The sequence below is a fragment of the Triturus cristatus genome, chromosome 3_1 (assembly GCF_964204655.1).
Source record: "Triturus cristatus chromosome 3_1, aTriCri1.1, whole genome shotgun sequence".
Classification (NCBI taxonomy): Eukaryota; Metazoa; Chordata; class Amphibia; order Caudata; family Salamandridae; genus Triturus; species Triturus cristatus.
In genome coordinates, this window is record NC_140583.1 from 10,628,764 (window position 1) to 10,647,295 (window position 18,532).

An 18,532-nucleotide genomic window follows, 5' to 3' on the forward strand; every position below is an offset into this window, starting at 1 on the left:
TCGTCTTTGAGACCGCAGGAGCAGAAAAAGGTTTGCGCCACACCTCCAATACAGGCTCCACAATGGCCTCATTAAAGGGAAGCAGAGGCTCTGATACCGTCGTCGGAGAATGCAGCACTTCAGTCAAAATGTTTGACTTAAACTCTGTTGTAGGAAGCTGGAGATCAAGCAACTCCGCAGCTCTCCTTATGACTGCATGGTAGGGTGCGACATCCTTGGATGGCTCATCAGATGGCGGAGTAATCTCCCACTCAGGAGAAAGGTCCAAGCCACTAGCTTCCTTAAGCTCATCAAAAACCTCATCCGACTCTACCAATTCTCCATCCTCCGCCTCCTCTTGAAGGTATCTCTGCTCCTCAATAATCCTCTGAGTCTCCCTCCTGGAGCGAATTCGAATCCTCGGCGTCGGCGGCGCCGTAATCGACTCAGACGGCGCCGGTGCCAGTGGAGCCATCGGCGTCGAACGTGGATCCAGCGGAGCCATCGGCGTCGAACGAGGTCGAGCCGGAGCCGGCGAGGATGGAAGCGGCGTCGACGTTCTCGGAGCCGGAGGATTCCAAGACGGCGTCGCTGGATAAAATGGGTAGAAAGGAGCCTGAGGATACACCTGCGGCACCCCCAAGTTAAAGGCCAAAGGACCCATCGGACCCGTAGGTGCACCAGGGGCATACATGGCACGAGCAAACACCCCATACATCGCATTTAAGTAATGCGAAGGGTCCTGACCTGGCCCAGGAAAGGCAGGATACTGGTCAGGCCCCACCGGACTCGGGCCAACCGGCGCCGACGGTGGATTCAACGGCGTCGCAGCCTCACCCGGGACTTGAAGCTCTTCCGGGGCCGGAGATGGAGCCGGAGCCGGGGATGAGACCGGCGTCAGAGTCCGGACCGGAACTGGCGAAGCCGGAGACAAAGGGACCACTGGAGATGAAGGACCAGCTGGTGAACCCGGCACAGGAGAAGGAGAGACGGAGTCCCTTCGACGCCGATCAGGTGACTTCGGCTTCGGCGCCGTACTCTTGTCAGAATGACGCCGAGAGGAATGCCTTCTCTTTTTCTTGTGCTTCTTAGCTCTCGAAGCATGCCCCGACGTCGACCTCGATGCCGACCTCGACTTCGATCGAGACCTCGATCTCGTTTTCCTCCTCCCTCTCTTCTCCTTCTTCATCCTGGCAATAAAAAGTTTTGCCTCCCGTTCTTTCAGAGCCTTTGAGCTCATTTTACGGCAGCTGGTACAGCCATCCACATCGTGGTCCGAGGATAAACACCACACACAGTCCTCATGTGGGTCAGTGATGGACATATGCTTGCCACACTCCCGGCAAGGCTTAAATCCAGACTTCCTCGATGACATCTTCAAAGAAGACAGGAAACAGCAATGAAAATACACAAAGTATCCACGACGCTATCAACAGCGATTCCCGAAATCCGTTGGCTTCGACGGCGCGGAAAAAAGGGAACTGACGTCATCACGCCGACGAGGTCCTCTTATGGAGCCGGTGACGTCAGCGGAGTCGCGAGCGGAGCCGTGTCTCTGTGACGTCGTCTTCGGCCTCATCGGCGTGGACTGCTACAAAAGTTTCCGAATGTTGCTGGCGCAAGGGATATTCACAAGGTGAGGAATCCACTGGCAGATGTATCCATCAGAAACAGAGATATAACACCATCAGTCGTGCTCTCACCAGACACAAACCCATGATACAGAGATCTAACACCATCGGTCGTGCTCTCACCAGATACAAGCTCATGGTGTAGAGATCTAACCCTATCAGTCATGCTCTCACCAGACACAAGCCCATGATATAGAGATATAACACCATCAGTCGTGCTCGCACCAGACACAAGCTCATGATACAGAGATATAACACCATCAGTCGTGCTCGCACAAGACACAAGCCCATGATACAGAGATCTAACACCATCAGCTGTGCTCCCACCAGAGACAAGCCCATGATACAGAGATCTAACACCATCAGTCGTGGTCCCACCAGAGACAAGCCCATGATACAGAGATCTAACACCATCAGTCGTGGTCCCACCAGAGACAAGCACATGATACAGAGATCTAACACCATCAGTCGTGGTCCCACCAGAGACAAGCACATGATATAGAGATCTAACACCATCAGTCGTGCTCTCACCAGAGACAAGCACATGATATAGAGATCTAACACCATCAGTCGTGGTCCCACCAGACACAAGCACATGATATAGAGATATAACACCATCAGTCGTGCTCCCACCAGACACAAGCTCATGATACAGAGATATAACACCATCAGTCGTGCTCGCACAAGACACAAGCCCATGATACAGAGATCTAACACCATCAGCTGTGCTCCCACCAGAGACAAGCCCATGATATAGAGATCTAACGGCATCAGTCGTGGTCCCACCAGAGACAAGCACATGATATAGAGATCTAACACCATCAGTCGTGGTCCCACCAGACACAAGCCCATGATACAGAGATCTAACACCATCAGTCGTGGTCCCACCAGAGACAAGCACATGATATAGAGATCTAACACCATCAGTCGTGCTCTCACCAGAGACAAGCACATGATATAGAGATCTAACACCATCAGTCGTGGTCCCACCAGACACAAGCTCATGATACAGAGATATAACACCATCAGTCGTGCTCGCACAAGACACAAGCCCATGATACAGAGATCTAACACCATCAGCTGTGCTCCCACCTGAGACAAGCTCATGATACAAAGATCTAACACCATCAGTCGTGCTCCCACCAGACACAAGCTCATGATACAGAGATATAACACCATCAGTCGTGCTCGCACAAGACACAAGCCCATGATACAGAGATCTAACACCATCAGTCCTGCTCCCACCAGACACAAACCCATGATACAGAGATCTAACACCATCAGTCGTGGTCCCACCAGACACAAGCTCATGATACAGAGATCTAACACCATCAGTCGTGGTCCCACCAGAGACAAGCCCATGATACAGAGATATAACACCATCAGTCGTGCTCCCACCAGACACAAGCTCATGATACAGAGATCTAACACCATCAGTCGTGGTCCCACCAGACACAAGCTCATGATACAGAGATATAACACCATCAGTCGTGCTCCCACCAGACACAAGCCCATGATACAGAGATCTAACACCATCAGTCGTGGTCCCACCAGAGACAAGCCCATGATACAGAGATCTAACACCATCAGTCGTGCTCTCACCAGACACAAGCCCATGATACAGAGATCTAACACCATCAGTCGTGCTCTCACCAGACACAAACCCATGATACAGAGATCTAACACCATTGGTCGTGCTCATACCAGATACAAGCTCATGATATAGAGATCTAACCCTATCAGTCGTGCTCTCACCAGACACAAGCCCATGATACAGAGATATAACACCATCAGCTGTGCTCCCACCTGAGACAAGCTCATGATACAAAGATCTAACACCATCAGACGTGCTCGCACCTGAAAGTCAAAGCCACACTATGGCTTCTCCCACCTGACCTAAAACCACACTCAGGAAATCTATCAACTTATAGCTATTTATTTCTATTGTGAATGAGTTACTCACTGTGGCTGTAGGTTTAGGAGAAACGATGTCTCAGTATGTCATGTGACTCGCACGTCAGTTTGCACACACACTTTCATACACAGGACTGTGCAGGACACAAACCCTGCCAGCGGACATCAAATGCTGCTCTATCTTGGCCAGATACTGACTCTTCCCCCTCAGTCTCTCACATGCAGAGACTTTCTGAGCCCAATGATGAGCTTCTAACTGGTCCGAGCAGATCTTCTGGGAGTGAAGGGAACACGATAGATACCTCGACATATCCAGAAAGTGGGAAGTCCTTTCGGAATGGGTGCCCTTCAAACCCATAATCTGTCAGAATTCGCCTCAGATCAGGATGATTGGCAAAGAAAACTCCATACATGTCCCAGACCTAGAAGAGATCATAGGAGAAGAGTGTTAGCACAAAAGCAGTCACAAAGAGATGATTTTTACAGCTACACGCATGAAGACGGGCTAACTCATGAGTGAGGCCTGGTACACTGTGAAGCAGCCAAGTGATGTGTGAGGACTGGCACACTGCAGTGCGATAGCCAAGTGATGCGTTTCGCCTGGAACACCGACGTAACCAAGGTATATGTGAGGACTGGTACACTGCAGTGCGACAGCCAAGTGATGTGTGAGGACTGGCACACTGCAGTGGGATAGCCAAGTGGTGTGTGAGGACTGGCACACTGCAGTGGGATAGCCAAGTGGTGTGTGAGGACTGGCACACTGCAGTGCAACAGCCACGTGGTGTGTGAGGACTGCACACTGCAGTGCGATAGTCAAGTGGTGTGTGAGGACTGCAGTACAACATCCAAGTGATGTGTGAGGACTGGCACACTGCAGTGCGACAGCCAAGTGATGTGTGAGGACTGGCACACTGCAGTGCGACAGCCAAGTGGTGTGTGAGAACTGGCACACTGCCATGAGACAGCCAAGTGGTGTGTGAGGACTGCACACTGCAGTGCAACAGCCAAGTGTGTGTGAGGGAGGACTGGCACACTGCAGTGCGACAGCCAAGTGATGTGTGAGGACTGGCACACTGCAGTGCGACAGCCAAGTGGTGTGTGAGAACTGGCACACTGCCATGAGACAGCCAAGTGGTGTGTGAGGACTGCACACTGCAGTGCAACAGCCAAGTGTGTGTGAGGGAGGACTGGCACACTGCAGTGTGACTGCCAAGTGGTGTGTGAGGACTGCAACTGTGACCACATACAGGACCAGGGGCCTACGCAGGGCCTGAGGTGCGACCACACACCCCTGCAGAACTACAGGCGCCTGCAAAACCAGAGTTGTCCACAGGACAAGGAGTACCACAGGACAAGGGGCAGTCCTAGGCACGCATACAGGACATGGGGCATTTGCAGGGCCTGGGGCACAATCACACACCCCAGCAGACCTACAGGTGCCTGCAAAGCCAGAGGTGCCCACAGGACAAGAATCACCCACAGGACAAGGAGCAGCCACAGGAGAAGGAGCACCCACAGGAAAAGGAGCACCCAGACACAGGAAAAGGAGCACCCAGACACAGGACAAGGAGCACCTAGACACAGGACAAGGAGCGCCCACAGGACAAGGAGCGCCCACAGGACAAGGAGCGCCCACAGGACAAGGAGCGCCCTAAGGAGCACCCACAGGACAATGAGCGCAACAGGACAAGGAGCGCCACAGGACACGGATCCGCCACAGGACAAGGAGCACCAACAGGACAACGAGCACCCACAGGACAACGAGCACCCACAGGACAAGGACAACGAGCACACACAGGACAACGAGCACCCACAGGACAACGAGCACCCACTGGACAACAACCACCCACTGGACAAGGAGCAGTCCAGGCACACCTACAAGACATGGGGTATGCGCAGGACCTGAGGCACGACCACACACCCCAGCAGAACTACAGGTACCTGCAAAGCCAGAGGCGCCCACAGGACAAGGAGCACCCACAGGACAAGGATTACCCACAGGACAAGGAGCACCACAGGACAAGGATCGCCCACAGGACAAGATCGCCCACAGGACAAGGAGCGCCCACAGAACAAGGATCGCCCACAGAACAAGGATCGCCCACAGGACAAGGATCACCCACAGGACAAGGAGCGCCCACAGGACAAGGAGCGCCCACAGGACAAGGATCGCCCACAGGACAAGGAGCGCCCACAGGACAAGGAGCGCCCACAGGACAAGATCGCCCACAGGACAAGGAGCGCCCACAGGACAAGGAGCGCCCACAGAACAAGGAGCGCCCACAGGACAAGGATCACCCACAGGACAAGGATCACCCACAGGACAAGGATCACCCACAGGACACCAAGCACCACAGGACAAGGATTACCCACAGGACAAGCAGCGCCTACAGGACAAGCAGCGCCCACAGGACAAGCAGCGCCCACAGGACCAGGGGCACCCACAGGACAAGGAGCAGTCCCTGGCACACCTACAGGACATGGGGCATGCAAAGGGCCCGAGTCACGATCACACACCCCTTCAGAACGTATAGTTTCTTTCCTGTCAGTATTGTATTGCAGCTTGAAGAATTTCTGGATTCACCTGCTGTGCATTATTCTGCCATCAAGTGGTTGGGTCCAGAATTGTCTCTAACAATGTTTTTGTCCTTGTAGGAAAGTGCCCCTTTTTGCATGGTTGCCCCCACTTGTTGCCTGATGTTGATGTTTGACTGAGTGTGCCCTGGGTTCCTGCCAACCAGGTACCCAGGGCCTATGTTCTTTCCCTAAAACTGTACTATGTACACCCAGATTGGAACATCTTTGGCCACATTTCAGTCCCTTGTAAAAGGTACCATGGGTACCAAGGGCACTGTGACCAGAGAAGGCCTCTAAGGGCTGCAGCACTTATTGTGCCACAGACAGACAGACACACAGACAGACAGACACACAGACAGACAGACACACACAGAGACACACACACACACACACACACACAGACACACCCCCCCCCCTCTTTGCAGGCTGCATGTCTTGGTGCAGAACAAAGTGGAGAGTCGACATGGCACACATCCCTGTGTGCCATGCCCATAAACCACTGCCCTGGCATACATCAGTCACCCCTCTAGCTGGGTGCCCTATGCCAGTGGTGAGGGTACAGGTGCATGAGCCCTGTACCCCTACAGTGCCCAGGTACATTCCTGAGCCCTGTAAGTGCAGTGCTGCCATTAAGAGTATATAGTGCTGGGAGTTTGTCATTACGAACTCCACAGCACCATAATGGCTTTACTGAAGACTGAGAAGTTTGGTATCAAACTTCTCAGCACATTAAACCCACACTGATGCCAGTGTGGGTTTTAATGAAAAATGCACCACAGAAGGCATTTCAGAGATGCCCCCTGAAAAACAACCTACCACTAGTGTCCAGGCTGAGTGGCTGCTTTGAGCTGCCACCACCAGACATGTTTCTGGACCCCTGGGTCGAGAGCTGCTTCTCTCTGGGGCCTGAAACAATGCACATCCTAGGCAGAGGTGCCAAGCCTCCTCCCCAGGATGGGCAGATTCCACGGAATGGAAGCTTCAAAGGCAACTGTGAACACAGGGATTAAGGCTCAGGATCTTACTCACCTTGAAACCGCGAGGTCTCAGAAACATACAGCAGGGTTAAAACTGCTCCAAAATCAAGACACAAAGAAGCCTGGGCAAAAAGTGAAAAACATTTTCCTTACACTAAAAAACATACAAAGGTATTGGAGCCACTGAGAGAGGAGGAGGAGGAGGGGGAGTTTTGGGGACCATGTAGACAGTCCTTTGACACCTCAAGCATGTTCTCAAACCTCAGGAAAAGCTGAGGATGTGGGCTCAGTCAGAGCCAGCTGACTGCAGGCTCTGAGCTGATTCTCCTCAACCTTCAGATACAGCTGATGTAGTGGGGTCAGCTCCTGAAGTCTATCCAGCTGTATGAGCTGCTCTCAGAGCTCCAGGTCTCCGTCCACCCTGTCCATAGGTAGCTCTAACTTCTCCTGGTATCTTCCCACCTGCAGCTGCCCATGGACAGCCCTCAGAGCTCCTGGTATCTTCCCACCTGCAGCTGCCCTACGACAGCTCTCAGAGCTCCTGGTAGCTGCCCACCTGCAGCTGTCTCAGAGTTCCTGGTCTCTCACCACCTGCAGCTGCCCATGGACAGCCCTCAGAGCTCCTGGTATCTTCCCACCTGCAGCTGCCCATGGACAGCCTTCAGAGCTCCTGGTATCTTCCCACCTGCAGCTGCACAGGGGCAGCTCTCACAGATCCTGGCATCTGTCCACGGGCAGCTCTGAGAGCTCCTGGTCTCCGTCCACCTACAGCTTGCGCCAGGGGTTGCTCTCACAAATCACGCTCCGGTCTCCTGCTGCCTTTGCATGCTGGTTGCACTTGGAGCTCCTAATGTCATAGTGACCCTTAGAATAAGTATGCCTTTCTGGGGCACCAGAATGCAGACTCACCTCTCTCTCATACCAGTTTGCAGCCTTGTGCACCGGGACGGCAGATTCGATGGAGGTCAGCTCATCTGTATAGGTTTTCACACGGATACGGGAGTTGAAGTGTAGGGACAGCAAGTTGTAAACCACCTAGAAAAGAGAGCATCGACATCAGTGTGCATTCTCTCGAACATCAACACTGGCAGACAGTATCTGAAAATAGTTTCGCAAGTTTCATTGCCCCTGGACTGACTGTGAGCTATTTAACTGCAGCAAGCCAACTGCCCTAAAGCACCAACATACTTCTGGGGATGAACGACTTGCCACTACATACCAGCAGTAAATGTAAAGTGGAAGAGAATCAGGCTAGTCTGACTTGGAGGATTCCCAAAGAGGGTGATGCAGAGCACAATAAGGAGACAAGAGCACTCTGAAGTTCCCTCATGTTGAGTACCCCTTCGGCCCTCTCCATGCAGTGCCCCCGATTCAACATTGGAAAACAGGGCACCCCTGTATCCCTTAAGGAAACTGGGCAAAGATAGAGTAACACGGCAAGGGGCAACACCGCCCTCCCTCAGGAACCTGGGCAAGTAGGGGCAACACCGCACCCGCTCAGGAACTTAGGTAAAGATAGACTAACACGGGAAGGGGCAACACGGCACCCCCCCAGGAACCTGGGCGAAGATAGACTAACACAGGAAGGGCAAAAATGCACCCCCTCAGGAACCTGGGCAAAGATAGACTAACACAGGAAGGGCAACACAGCACCCCCTCAGGAACCTGGGCAAGAAGGGGCAACACCGCACCCGCTCAGGAAACTGGGCAAAGACAGACTAACACAGGAAGGGGCAACACAGCACCCCCTCAGGAACTTGGGTAAAGATAGACTAACACGGGAAGGGGCAACACCGCACCCCCCCAGGAACCTGGGTAAAGATAGACTAACACAGGAAGGGCAACACTGCACCCCCTCAGGAACCTGGGCAAAGATAGACTAACACGGGAAGGGGCAACACCGCACCCCCCCCAGGAACCTGGGCGAAGATAGACTAACACAGGAAGGGCAACACCGCACCCCCCCCAGGAACCTGGGTAAAGATAGACTAACACAGGAAGGGGCAACACCGCACTCCCTCAGGAACATGGGCAAGAAGGGGCAACACCGCACCCCCCCCCAGGAACCTGGGCAAAGATAGACTAACACAGGAAGGGGCAACACCGCACTCCCTCGGGAACCTGGGCAAAGATAGACTAACACAAGAAGCAGTATGCAGGAATAAGGACTTCTACTTATCCAGAGATGTTTCAAGGTGTGGGCTAAGCAGGCTCTGGCCCAGGCCCCCAGCCTTTCAGGGGTCCACTGATAGAGCCAGCTCTGTTCTGCAGAAAGTCTCGCTCAGACGACCTTCAATAACTTCAACACAGAGAGCTTTGGATACCGTTTTCCATTAAGGTACTTCTAATGTGGGTGATGTGTGAGAGTCTATGAGACATTTTGCAGAGAAATGTTGTATTTGTGTTTCATGCAATATCCATAAAACCGTTTTTTAGATCATTTGAGTAATGAGAGGGAGTTGCAGAGATAGCGTGCAGTGATATTAGTGAGCCGCTGCTGTGTTGCAATACTGACAGCACACATCACTATCCTGGCGGTGTTGTCTTTCAAGAATGAACTTTGCAGCAGACTCGTCTTCACATCTCTCGCGTATTTGTGGACTGATGGAAGAACCACTCAATTATCCGATGTTATGAATCCCTATTTTCAATATCAATTCGAACTTTACCCAAAGGCCTTGGTGTAGTAATGATGGCGCGCTTCACTTTATGTTTTGCTGTGCACATTTCAAATTTTACACAATTGTGCCTGTGCACTGTCAATGACCGGGCCAAACAGGGCATGAAAGAGGTGAAACTGGATCATAAATTGAAAGGTGTCCCGTACAGGAGCCTCCAAAAAATCTTTGGCCGAGGGCCCCCAAAATCCTTAAGATATCCCTGAATCCAAATGCTATTTCATTTTTGCTATTTTGTGTGTGGGCCAGTCCATGGGAGGCGGATCTCTTGGGTTTGCTCAAACACACACAGGATGTGGTCTATAAAGAAATTAATCAAAAACAAACATTCTCACTAGCACACGAGGGATCTCAGGCTGTCAGGACCAGTGTCCATTGCTTATCATTGTGATTCTCACATTTATGGACACCTCAAACAAGTGCCCATAGAGACGACGACAAGCGGCCAACCCAGGAACGTTGTAAATACAAAGTGATCACAGGTTTCTAAATGACTCACAATATTTCCGCTCATATTTAGGAAATCAATGCTAAAAGTGATGCTGACAGGAGCCATCATAGCAGATACACAGCAGCACCAAACATCACCAGATGGACTATGAAAGTTTAAGAAAGAACTTCTCTCCAATGGATTTGTTGGCAGACACAACAGATTCTTTCAATCAACTTGACAAGTTGGGGGTAGAGGGATGGGGCCCACTGAATCCATGGAAATTAAATACCTTGCCCTGCTCCATCTCGGGCCGTGCCTGTCTTCTGCCCTCCGTATTGGGATCACAGCTCACTCACACGGACCACAAGGACCACGGAGACGAGACCTCGACAGCCGCACGGAGGACGGGACGGGGACTCCACAGCCGCACGGACCAAGAAGATGCGACGGGGACTCCACAGCCGCACGGACCAAGAAGATGCGACGGGGACTCCACAGCCGCACAGACCAAGAAGATGCGACGGGGACTCCACTGCCGCACGGACCAAGAAGATGCGACGGGGACTCCACAGCCGCACGGACCAAGAAGATGCGACGGGGACTCCACAGCCGCATGGACCACTAAGACGGGACTGGACTCCACAGCCCGCACGGACCACGGAGGACGGGACTGGACTCCACAGCCCGCACGGACAGCCGCACGGACCACGGGACTGGATTCCACAGCCGCACGGACCACGGAGGACGGGACTGGACTCCACAGCCGCACCGACCACGGAGGACGGGACTGGACTCCACAGCCGCACCGACCACGGAGGACGGGACTGGACTCCACAGCCGCACCGACCACGGAGGACGGGACTGGACTCCACAGCCGCACCGACCACGGAGGACGGGACTGGACTCCACAGCCCGCACGGACAGCCGCACGGACCACGGGACTGGACTCCACAGCCGCACCGACCACGGAGGACGGGACTGGACTCCACAGCCGCACCGACCACGGAGGACGGGACTGGACTCCACAGCCGCACCGACCACGGAGGACGGGACTGGACTCCACAGCCGCACCGACCACGGAGGACGGGACTGGACTCCACAGCCGCACCGACCACGGAGGACGGGACTGGACTCCACAGCCGCACCGACCACGGAGGACGGGACTGGACTCCACAGCCGCACCGACCACGGAGGACGGGACTGGACTCCACAGCCGCACCGACCACGGAGGACGGGACTGGACTCCACAGCCGCACCGACCACGGAGGACGGGACTGGACTCCACAGCCGCACCGACCACGGAGGACGGGACTGGACTCCACAGCCGCACCGACCACGGAGGACGGGACTGGACTCCACAGCCGCACCGACCACGGAGGACGGGACTGGACTCCACAGCCGCACCGACCACGGAGGACGGGACTGGACTCCACAGCCGCACCGACCACGGAGGACGGGACTGGACTCCACAGCCGCACCGACCACGGAGGACGGGACTGGACTCCACAGCCGCACCGACCACGGAGGACGGGACTGGACTCCACAGCCGCACCGACCACGGAGGACGGGACTGGACTCCACAGCCGCACCGACCACGGAGGACGGGACTGGACTCCACAGCCGCACCGACCACGGAGGACGGGACTGGACTCCACAGCCGCACCGACCACGGAGGACGGGACTGGACTCCACAGCCGCACCGACCACGGAGGACGGGACTGGACTCCACAGCCCACACGGACCACGAGGACGGGACTGGACTCCACAGCCCGCACGCACCACGAGGACGGGACTGGACTCCACAGCCCGCATGGACCACAGAGGAGGGGACTGGACTCCACAGCCGCACGGACCACGGAGGAGGGGACTGGACTCCACAGCCCGCACGGACAGCCGCACGGACCACGGGACTGGATTCCACAGCCGCACAGACCACGGAGGACGGGACTGGACTCCACAGCCGCACCGACCACGGAGGACGGGACTGGACTCCACAGCCGCACGGACCACGAAGGACGGGACTGGACTCCACAGCCGCACGGACCACGAAGGACGGGACTGGACTCCACAGCCGCACGGACCACGGAGGAGGGGACTGGACTCCACAGCCCGCACGGACCACGGAGGAGGGGACTCGACTCCACAGCCCGCACGGACCACGGAGGAGGGGACTGGACTCCACAGCCGCGCGGAGGAGGGGACTGGACTCCACAGCTGCGTGGACCACGGAGGAGGGGACTGGACTCCACAGCCGCAGGGGACTGGACTCCACAGCCGCACAGACCACGGAGGAGGGGACTGGACTCCACAGCCACAGAGGACTGGACTCCACAGCCGCACAGACCACAGAGGAGGGGACTGGACTCCACAGCCACAGGGGACTGGACTCCACAGCCACAGAGGACTGGACTCCACAGCCGCACAGACCACAGAGGAGGGGACTGGACTCCACAGCCACAGGGGACTGGACTCCACAGCCACAGGGGACTGGACTCCACAGCCACAGGGGACTGGACTCCACAGCCACAGGGGACTGGACTCTACAGCCACACAGACCACAGAGGAGGGGACTGGACTCCACAGCCACAGGGGACTGGACTCCACAGCCACAGGGGACTGGACTCCACAGCCACAGGGGACTGGACTCCACAGGCACACGGACCACGACGACGGGACTGGACTCCACAGGCACACGGACCACGGCGACGGGACTGGACTCCACAGGCACACGGACCACGGCGACGGGACTGGACTCCACAGGCACACGGACCACCACGACGGGACTGGACTACACAGGCACACGGACCACGAGGACGGGACTGGACTCCACAGCCACATGGACCACGAGGACGGGACTGGACTCCACAGCCACACGGACCACGAGGACGGGACTGGACTCCACAGCCACATGGACCACGAGGACGGGACTGGACTCCACAGCCACACGGACCACGAGGACGGGACTGGACTCCACAGCCACACGGACCACGAGGACGGGACTGGACTCCACAGCCACATGGACCACGAGGACGGGACTGGACTCCACAGCCACATGGACCACGAAGACGGGACTGGACTCCACAGCCACATGGACCACGAAGATGGGACTGGACTCCACAGCCACACGGACCACGAGGACGGGACTGGACTCCACAGCCCGCACGGACTACGAGGACGGGACTGGACTCCACAGCCCGCACGGACCACGAGGACGGGACTGGACTCCACAGCCACACGGACCACGAGGACGGGACTGGACTCCACAGCCCGCACGGACAGCCGCACGGACCACGGGACTGGACTCCACAGCCGCACGGACAGCCGCACGGACCACGGAGGACGGGACTGGACTCCACAGCCGCACCGACCACGGAGGACGGGACTGGACTCCACAGCCGCACCGACCAGAGGACGGGACTGGACTCCACAGCCGCACGGACCACGGAGGAGGGGACTGGACTCCACAGCCACAAGTACCACGAGGACGGGAGTGGACTCCACAGCCCACACGGACCACGAGGACGGGACTGGACTCCACAGCCCACACACGGACCACGAGGACGGGACTGGACTCCACAGCCCACATGGACCACGAGGACGGGACTGGACTCCACAGCCCACACGGACCACGAGGACAGGATTGGACTCGATAGCCACACGGACCACGAGGACGAGACTGGATTCCACAGCCGCACGGACCACGAGGACAGGACTCGACCCCAACCCGATAGCCGCACAGACCACGAGGATGGGGCAGGACCCCACAGTCACACGGGAAGCGCTAGTGCTTGCTTTTGGGTTTGCTTTGCCTGAAACCCAGTCGAGCAAACAGCCACAGCACCACAGAGACTCCCGTGGTGCCACCAAGTTAGGGGGGCATCAGGGTCGCAGAGCCGTGCCTACGATTCGGTCTCTTCCCTACATGCGAACACCCAAACGGCGCTGGTGCAGTCTGCCGGGGGGTGCGGGGGGGCAGGTTCAGTACCTTACACAGCCCTGTGCAGTCCAGGCCTTGATTTTAGATAGTGCCCCTGACACCAATGGTCATGGCCCCGACTCCAATGGTCGTGTCCCCGACACCAATGGTCGTGTCCCCGACACCAATGGTCTGCTCCCAGCATCTGATCTCACAGGCGAGGTGAATTGAAGGAAAACGGGAAACATCGCAAACAGTGCAAAAGAGGTGAAACTAGGAACACTAGACACATGGCAGCAAGCAACGATTCCCACTAACAATCTTTCTCCTTACAGCAATCAGGAGGGGCAATTTGGAGCAACTAAAATCAGCGGCACGATTATTTATCCTTGACATCTTGGGCAGCAGTTCAATGCAGCAAAAAAACAAGGCTCCTGGGACTTTGGTTGGTGTAGAAGTATTGCTGGTCCTTGCATTATGCTCCGGGGGCTTGGGTTGCCGCAGCAGTATCGCTGGCTCTTATATTATGCTCCGTAGCATCAAATTCATCAACATACCCAGGATTTTCAAAAGGGCTACAGTTTTTGAAACTCACAGGAAGTGTTTATAATGAGGCGCAAACACATGGCCAACATCAGATCGAGATGAAATGGGATGGCCACGAGATCCATGGGAAAAACTCCCTTACAATTACAAATGGGCTCAGACGCACAGCAAAACAGACCCCTGTGCAGAGGCCAGTGGCTCAGGCTGTTGCTCAGGTCTCCCAAAAGAAAGGACCCAGCAACCAACATAACAGGAACATGGACAACAGAGCCAATTATATTATTGACAAACTGATAAGGAGTGGGAGCCTCAGACAGACACTACTAGTGGTAATCAGCATAACGTACTTCCTAATTTAATGATAGAAACAATGGCTGAAGCGCATCACAGTAACGCTGAACTTATGAAACTACCCGACATACCTACGATAGGAATATCCTCTATTTCAACTTGAGACTGTGTTCTGGAAGGTAATCTAGGAATGGACACAATGGGCTGCACCGCTAGCTTTGAACTAGGTAACGCAAATGTCAGGCTGCTGATTTAAACTGAGGCCATACAAGGAGAATGTAGAATTATGACCATAGACCAACCATAGGATGAATATTTCCCACCGCGTGGGAAGGGCGGGGGGGGGGGGGCGGGGGGTTTGGTTTGAAGCGGGTGTGGGTTAGTGCTGATTATAGCCGGAGGCACTTTAGTTCACCATCTCTCCCGCTCCAACACCATAAAAGAAAGCCTTGGAGGCCACCGCCGATGTCCTGGAGGGGTTTTGTGCCCCATAAGGGACATCGGATGCTCAGAGCATCCAAACAATTGGCTAGAAGCCTGCTCTCTGCAGGGGTTTCCAGCTAATTGTGTGATATCAGCTCCTTACCGGGTGACCATGTGATGTGAGCCGATATGACAAGATACAAAAGAAACGGGGTATAAGGCAAAAGATCATTGCACCTATCTTTCAATCAGGTCATATTTAATGTGTCTTTTTTTGGGTGCCAAGGATCATGAGGTTCGATACCCCTAAACCCTCTAGGATCAAAGATCCTGCAAATCATAGACAAAACACTGCGATCCAGCACTCCACATAGTCAATTCAAAATACAATCATATAAAGTATGTCTGTCCATTCAGCAGGTCTTGATATAAGGGGGCTAAGTCTTGTTCCCCTCCAGAGCTAAGGTCTGTGGCTAAGTCTTCCTTTGATCAGCCAGAATAATAGATTACCTTTTTAATTTTACTCGTCTGAATTTCCTAGTATAATATCACCCTGTTAGGGTTTTCAGGATTAATTATATCAGTATACCGGAGCAGAATCCCCCCCATCAAGCGGTCCAAGCCTTAGCCCCCTTATATCTCAAATTTGCCCTGAAGAAGTCCTTAGGGACGAAACGCGTCAGCTACGCGGTGTGTGTTTTTTTAAAAAAAGAACTCAATAAAGAAAATCTGAACCAAGACCTGCTGAATGGACAGACATACTTTTATGATTGTATTTTGAATTGACTATGTGGAGTGCTGGATCGCAGTGTTTTGTCTATGATGTGAGCCGATATCATGTGATACCAGTCGGTCACCATACCATTGGTTACCACCAGAAATTTCACCTCTTTGGCGGAGCATTCAATTTAATATCAACCACCTCAGCTCTTCTCGTAGCAACCCATGCGCTGACCTGGCAGTCCCATAAACTTGAACTGCAGGTGGATCTACTACAATCACTGGCAAATGGCGGAGCCAATCTGAACACAGAGGTCAGTTCTCTTAAAAACAAATTAAGCGGTCCAATTGACCACATGGCCAGATGTCACTGTGCTTGTGCCCCCATCTGCACTCTTCCGGACATGTTGGCGCTCGTGTTGGAGAATTTAACGGAATTTGCAGGGAACGACGGAGACCTGATTTAACCCACTTAAGATAAGCACCCAGTGTCCACTATGGCACTTTCCTCTAAGCCCCTTAGGTCTACGAATACTCTTATAAATACAAACTCGGTACTCAAGGGGGCGAACAAAGCAGCGTCGCTACCAACAGACCCTCTGCAGATAGTTGCTTGGACTCTAGAGTGGACGCAGCTGTGGGTAGTCAGACGACAATAGCAAAAGGCCAACAAGAACCAAATGAAATGATTCGAACTTTAACAAGGAGAGAAAAAAAAACTCTTTAAAAAACACTAAAAGGGCAATGGAACAGCACCAGATAAAGCCAGAAAATGCAGAGGTAAATGAAGGAGCCACGGGGAGCCCGCACTACCCAATGTTCAAGGAGGAACAGATGAAGCAGGACTTGTTAACACGGGAAATGACATCAAGCGTTGGCAGCAACAAGGTTATACAATCAGCAGAACACTCTGCCTCAGCATGCAGTCAAAACAATCCAAAAAGTTAAACATCTTGTCAGCCACACCAAGTGCAGGTACCTCTGAACAGGTGGCGTTGTCCGCATCAAGCAGTGATACAAAAGGACAACTTGTTGAAACCCAAAAACATAAACGACAGCATGCTAGAAAAAAGATCAATCATGAAAATACCAGTGTCTCGCTAAAGGAAGTAGCAGGAGCGGACTGTCCCACTCATTGATCGCTAAACTCCTCTGCGAAACAAGCCCTCAAACCAGTGCAGCAACTACACCTGCACAATGACCGCAAGAACTCTTCGGAGGGTCTTGTATCGCAATCCACACTATTAGATAAACGCGATCCATCCAACTCATGGCAGCAGTGGGAGCTCCTGCGAAAGGCCAGAGAACCATCCCCTGGAAACGATATTTATTCCAAGCTATACCTTAAGAGGAAGGCGAGGTATATTAAACAGGGCTGATATATTTTGACTATTACAGCACGTTCCAAACGTAAGGGATATAAAATCAGAGGACAAAGCTAGACTACGCTTTGCTACTTGTAGAAACATGTCTAAAATGAATCTACAATAGCGTCCTGGCCCTAGCGGAGCAGCAAACGCTTGTACAGTAGGGGATGGTAAGAAACTGGCTCTATATATACTGCAACAAAGTGAGGTACAGTGTGTATAGAGTCCAAGAGTCTCCAGAGGTTTGGCAGAGGTTAAAGTTAGATATAACCTTACTCTCTAAAGTGGTAGCTTGGTCGAGCAGTAAGGCAGTATCAGAGGACAGTGTAAAGCATTTGTTGTACACACTCAGCCAGCAAATGGTCTCACACACTCAAGAACTGAACTCTAGGCCAATTGTTTTGTATAAAAAAAATATACTGCTTTATTTCTAGAACCAAGCAAGCCTGGTACAGGTAAGCATATAAATACTTTGCAGTAGTAATTGACTTGTTTGAACACAGTTCAGAATTGCAGTATAACTGGTACTGGTTTTGATTACAGGCTTAAGAAAGCAGTTTGCAACACATTGCAGGTATAGCACATTGAATTAAATGGGCTTTTAAAGTAAAATGCAGTTAATTACTTTTCAGATTACTTTTCTAACCACAGGACTGGATACTAGATTCAGCCCTGGGACATTTCCTGAAACCAGGTGAGTAAATGCGTTTTGGTTAAAGGTACCATTTTTAAGGAATATTATTGTAGTTCAAAAGTTGACACTTAGAAACCTTTTCACATAGAATCACCAATGTTATCCCATTGGAGGAAATTCACTTAGCAGGTAAGTTAGGTTATCGTTACTTTTTCTTACTCAGTGCTGGATCCTGGATTCAGCACTAGGGCATTTCCTGAAAACAGTTGAGAAAATGCGTTTTGGTTAATTGGCTGATTTTTAAGGAATATTTGCAGTTTTCAAAAGTCGACACTTAGAAATTTTTTGAGAGAAAAAGTGTCCATGTTATCCTATGAGGAAAAATGAGTTATCGGTTTCAAGGTAAGTAATCAGTCTTTTGAGTTAGGGTTCTAGGGTTAGAC

General features: G+C 53.2%; 1 protein-coding gene across 1 annotated transcript in view; it reads right to left on the bottom strand.

Annotated features, from left to right (window-relative positions):
* NDUFS3 (NADH:ubiquinone oxidoreductase core subunit S3) overlaps nt 1-18,532 on the bottom strand; it is a 143,388-nt gene that overhangs the window by 18,128 nt on the left and 106,728 nt on the right. Inside the window, exons 5-6 of the mRNA XM_085646531.1 lie at nt 7,991-8,116; nt 3,827-3,946 (exon numbers count right to left, since the gene is read on the bottom strand). Of these exons, the coding sequence (XP_085502657.1) occupies nt 3,827-3,946; nt 7,991-8,116 (246 nt within the window). The remainder of the gene's footprint in view (nt 1-3,826; nt 3,947-7,990; nt 8,117-18,532) is intronic.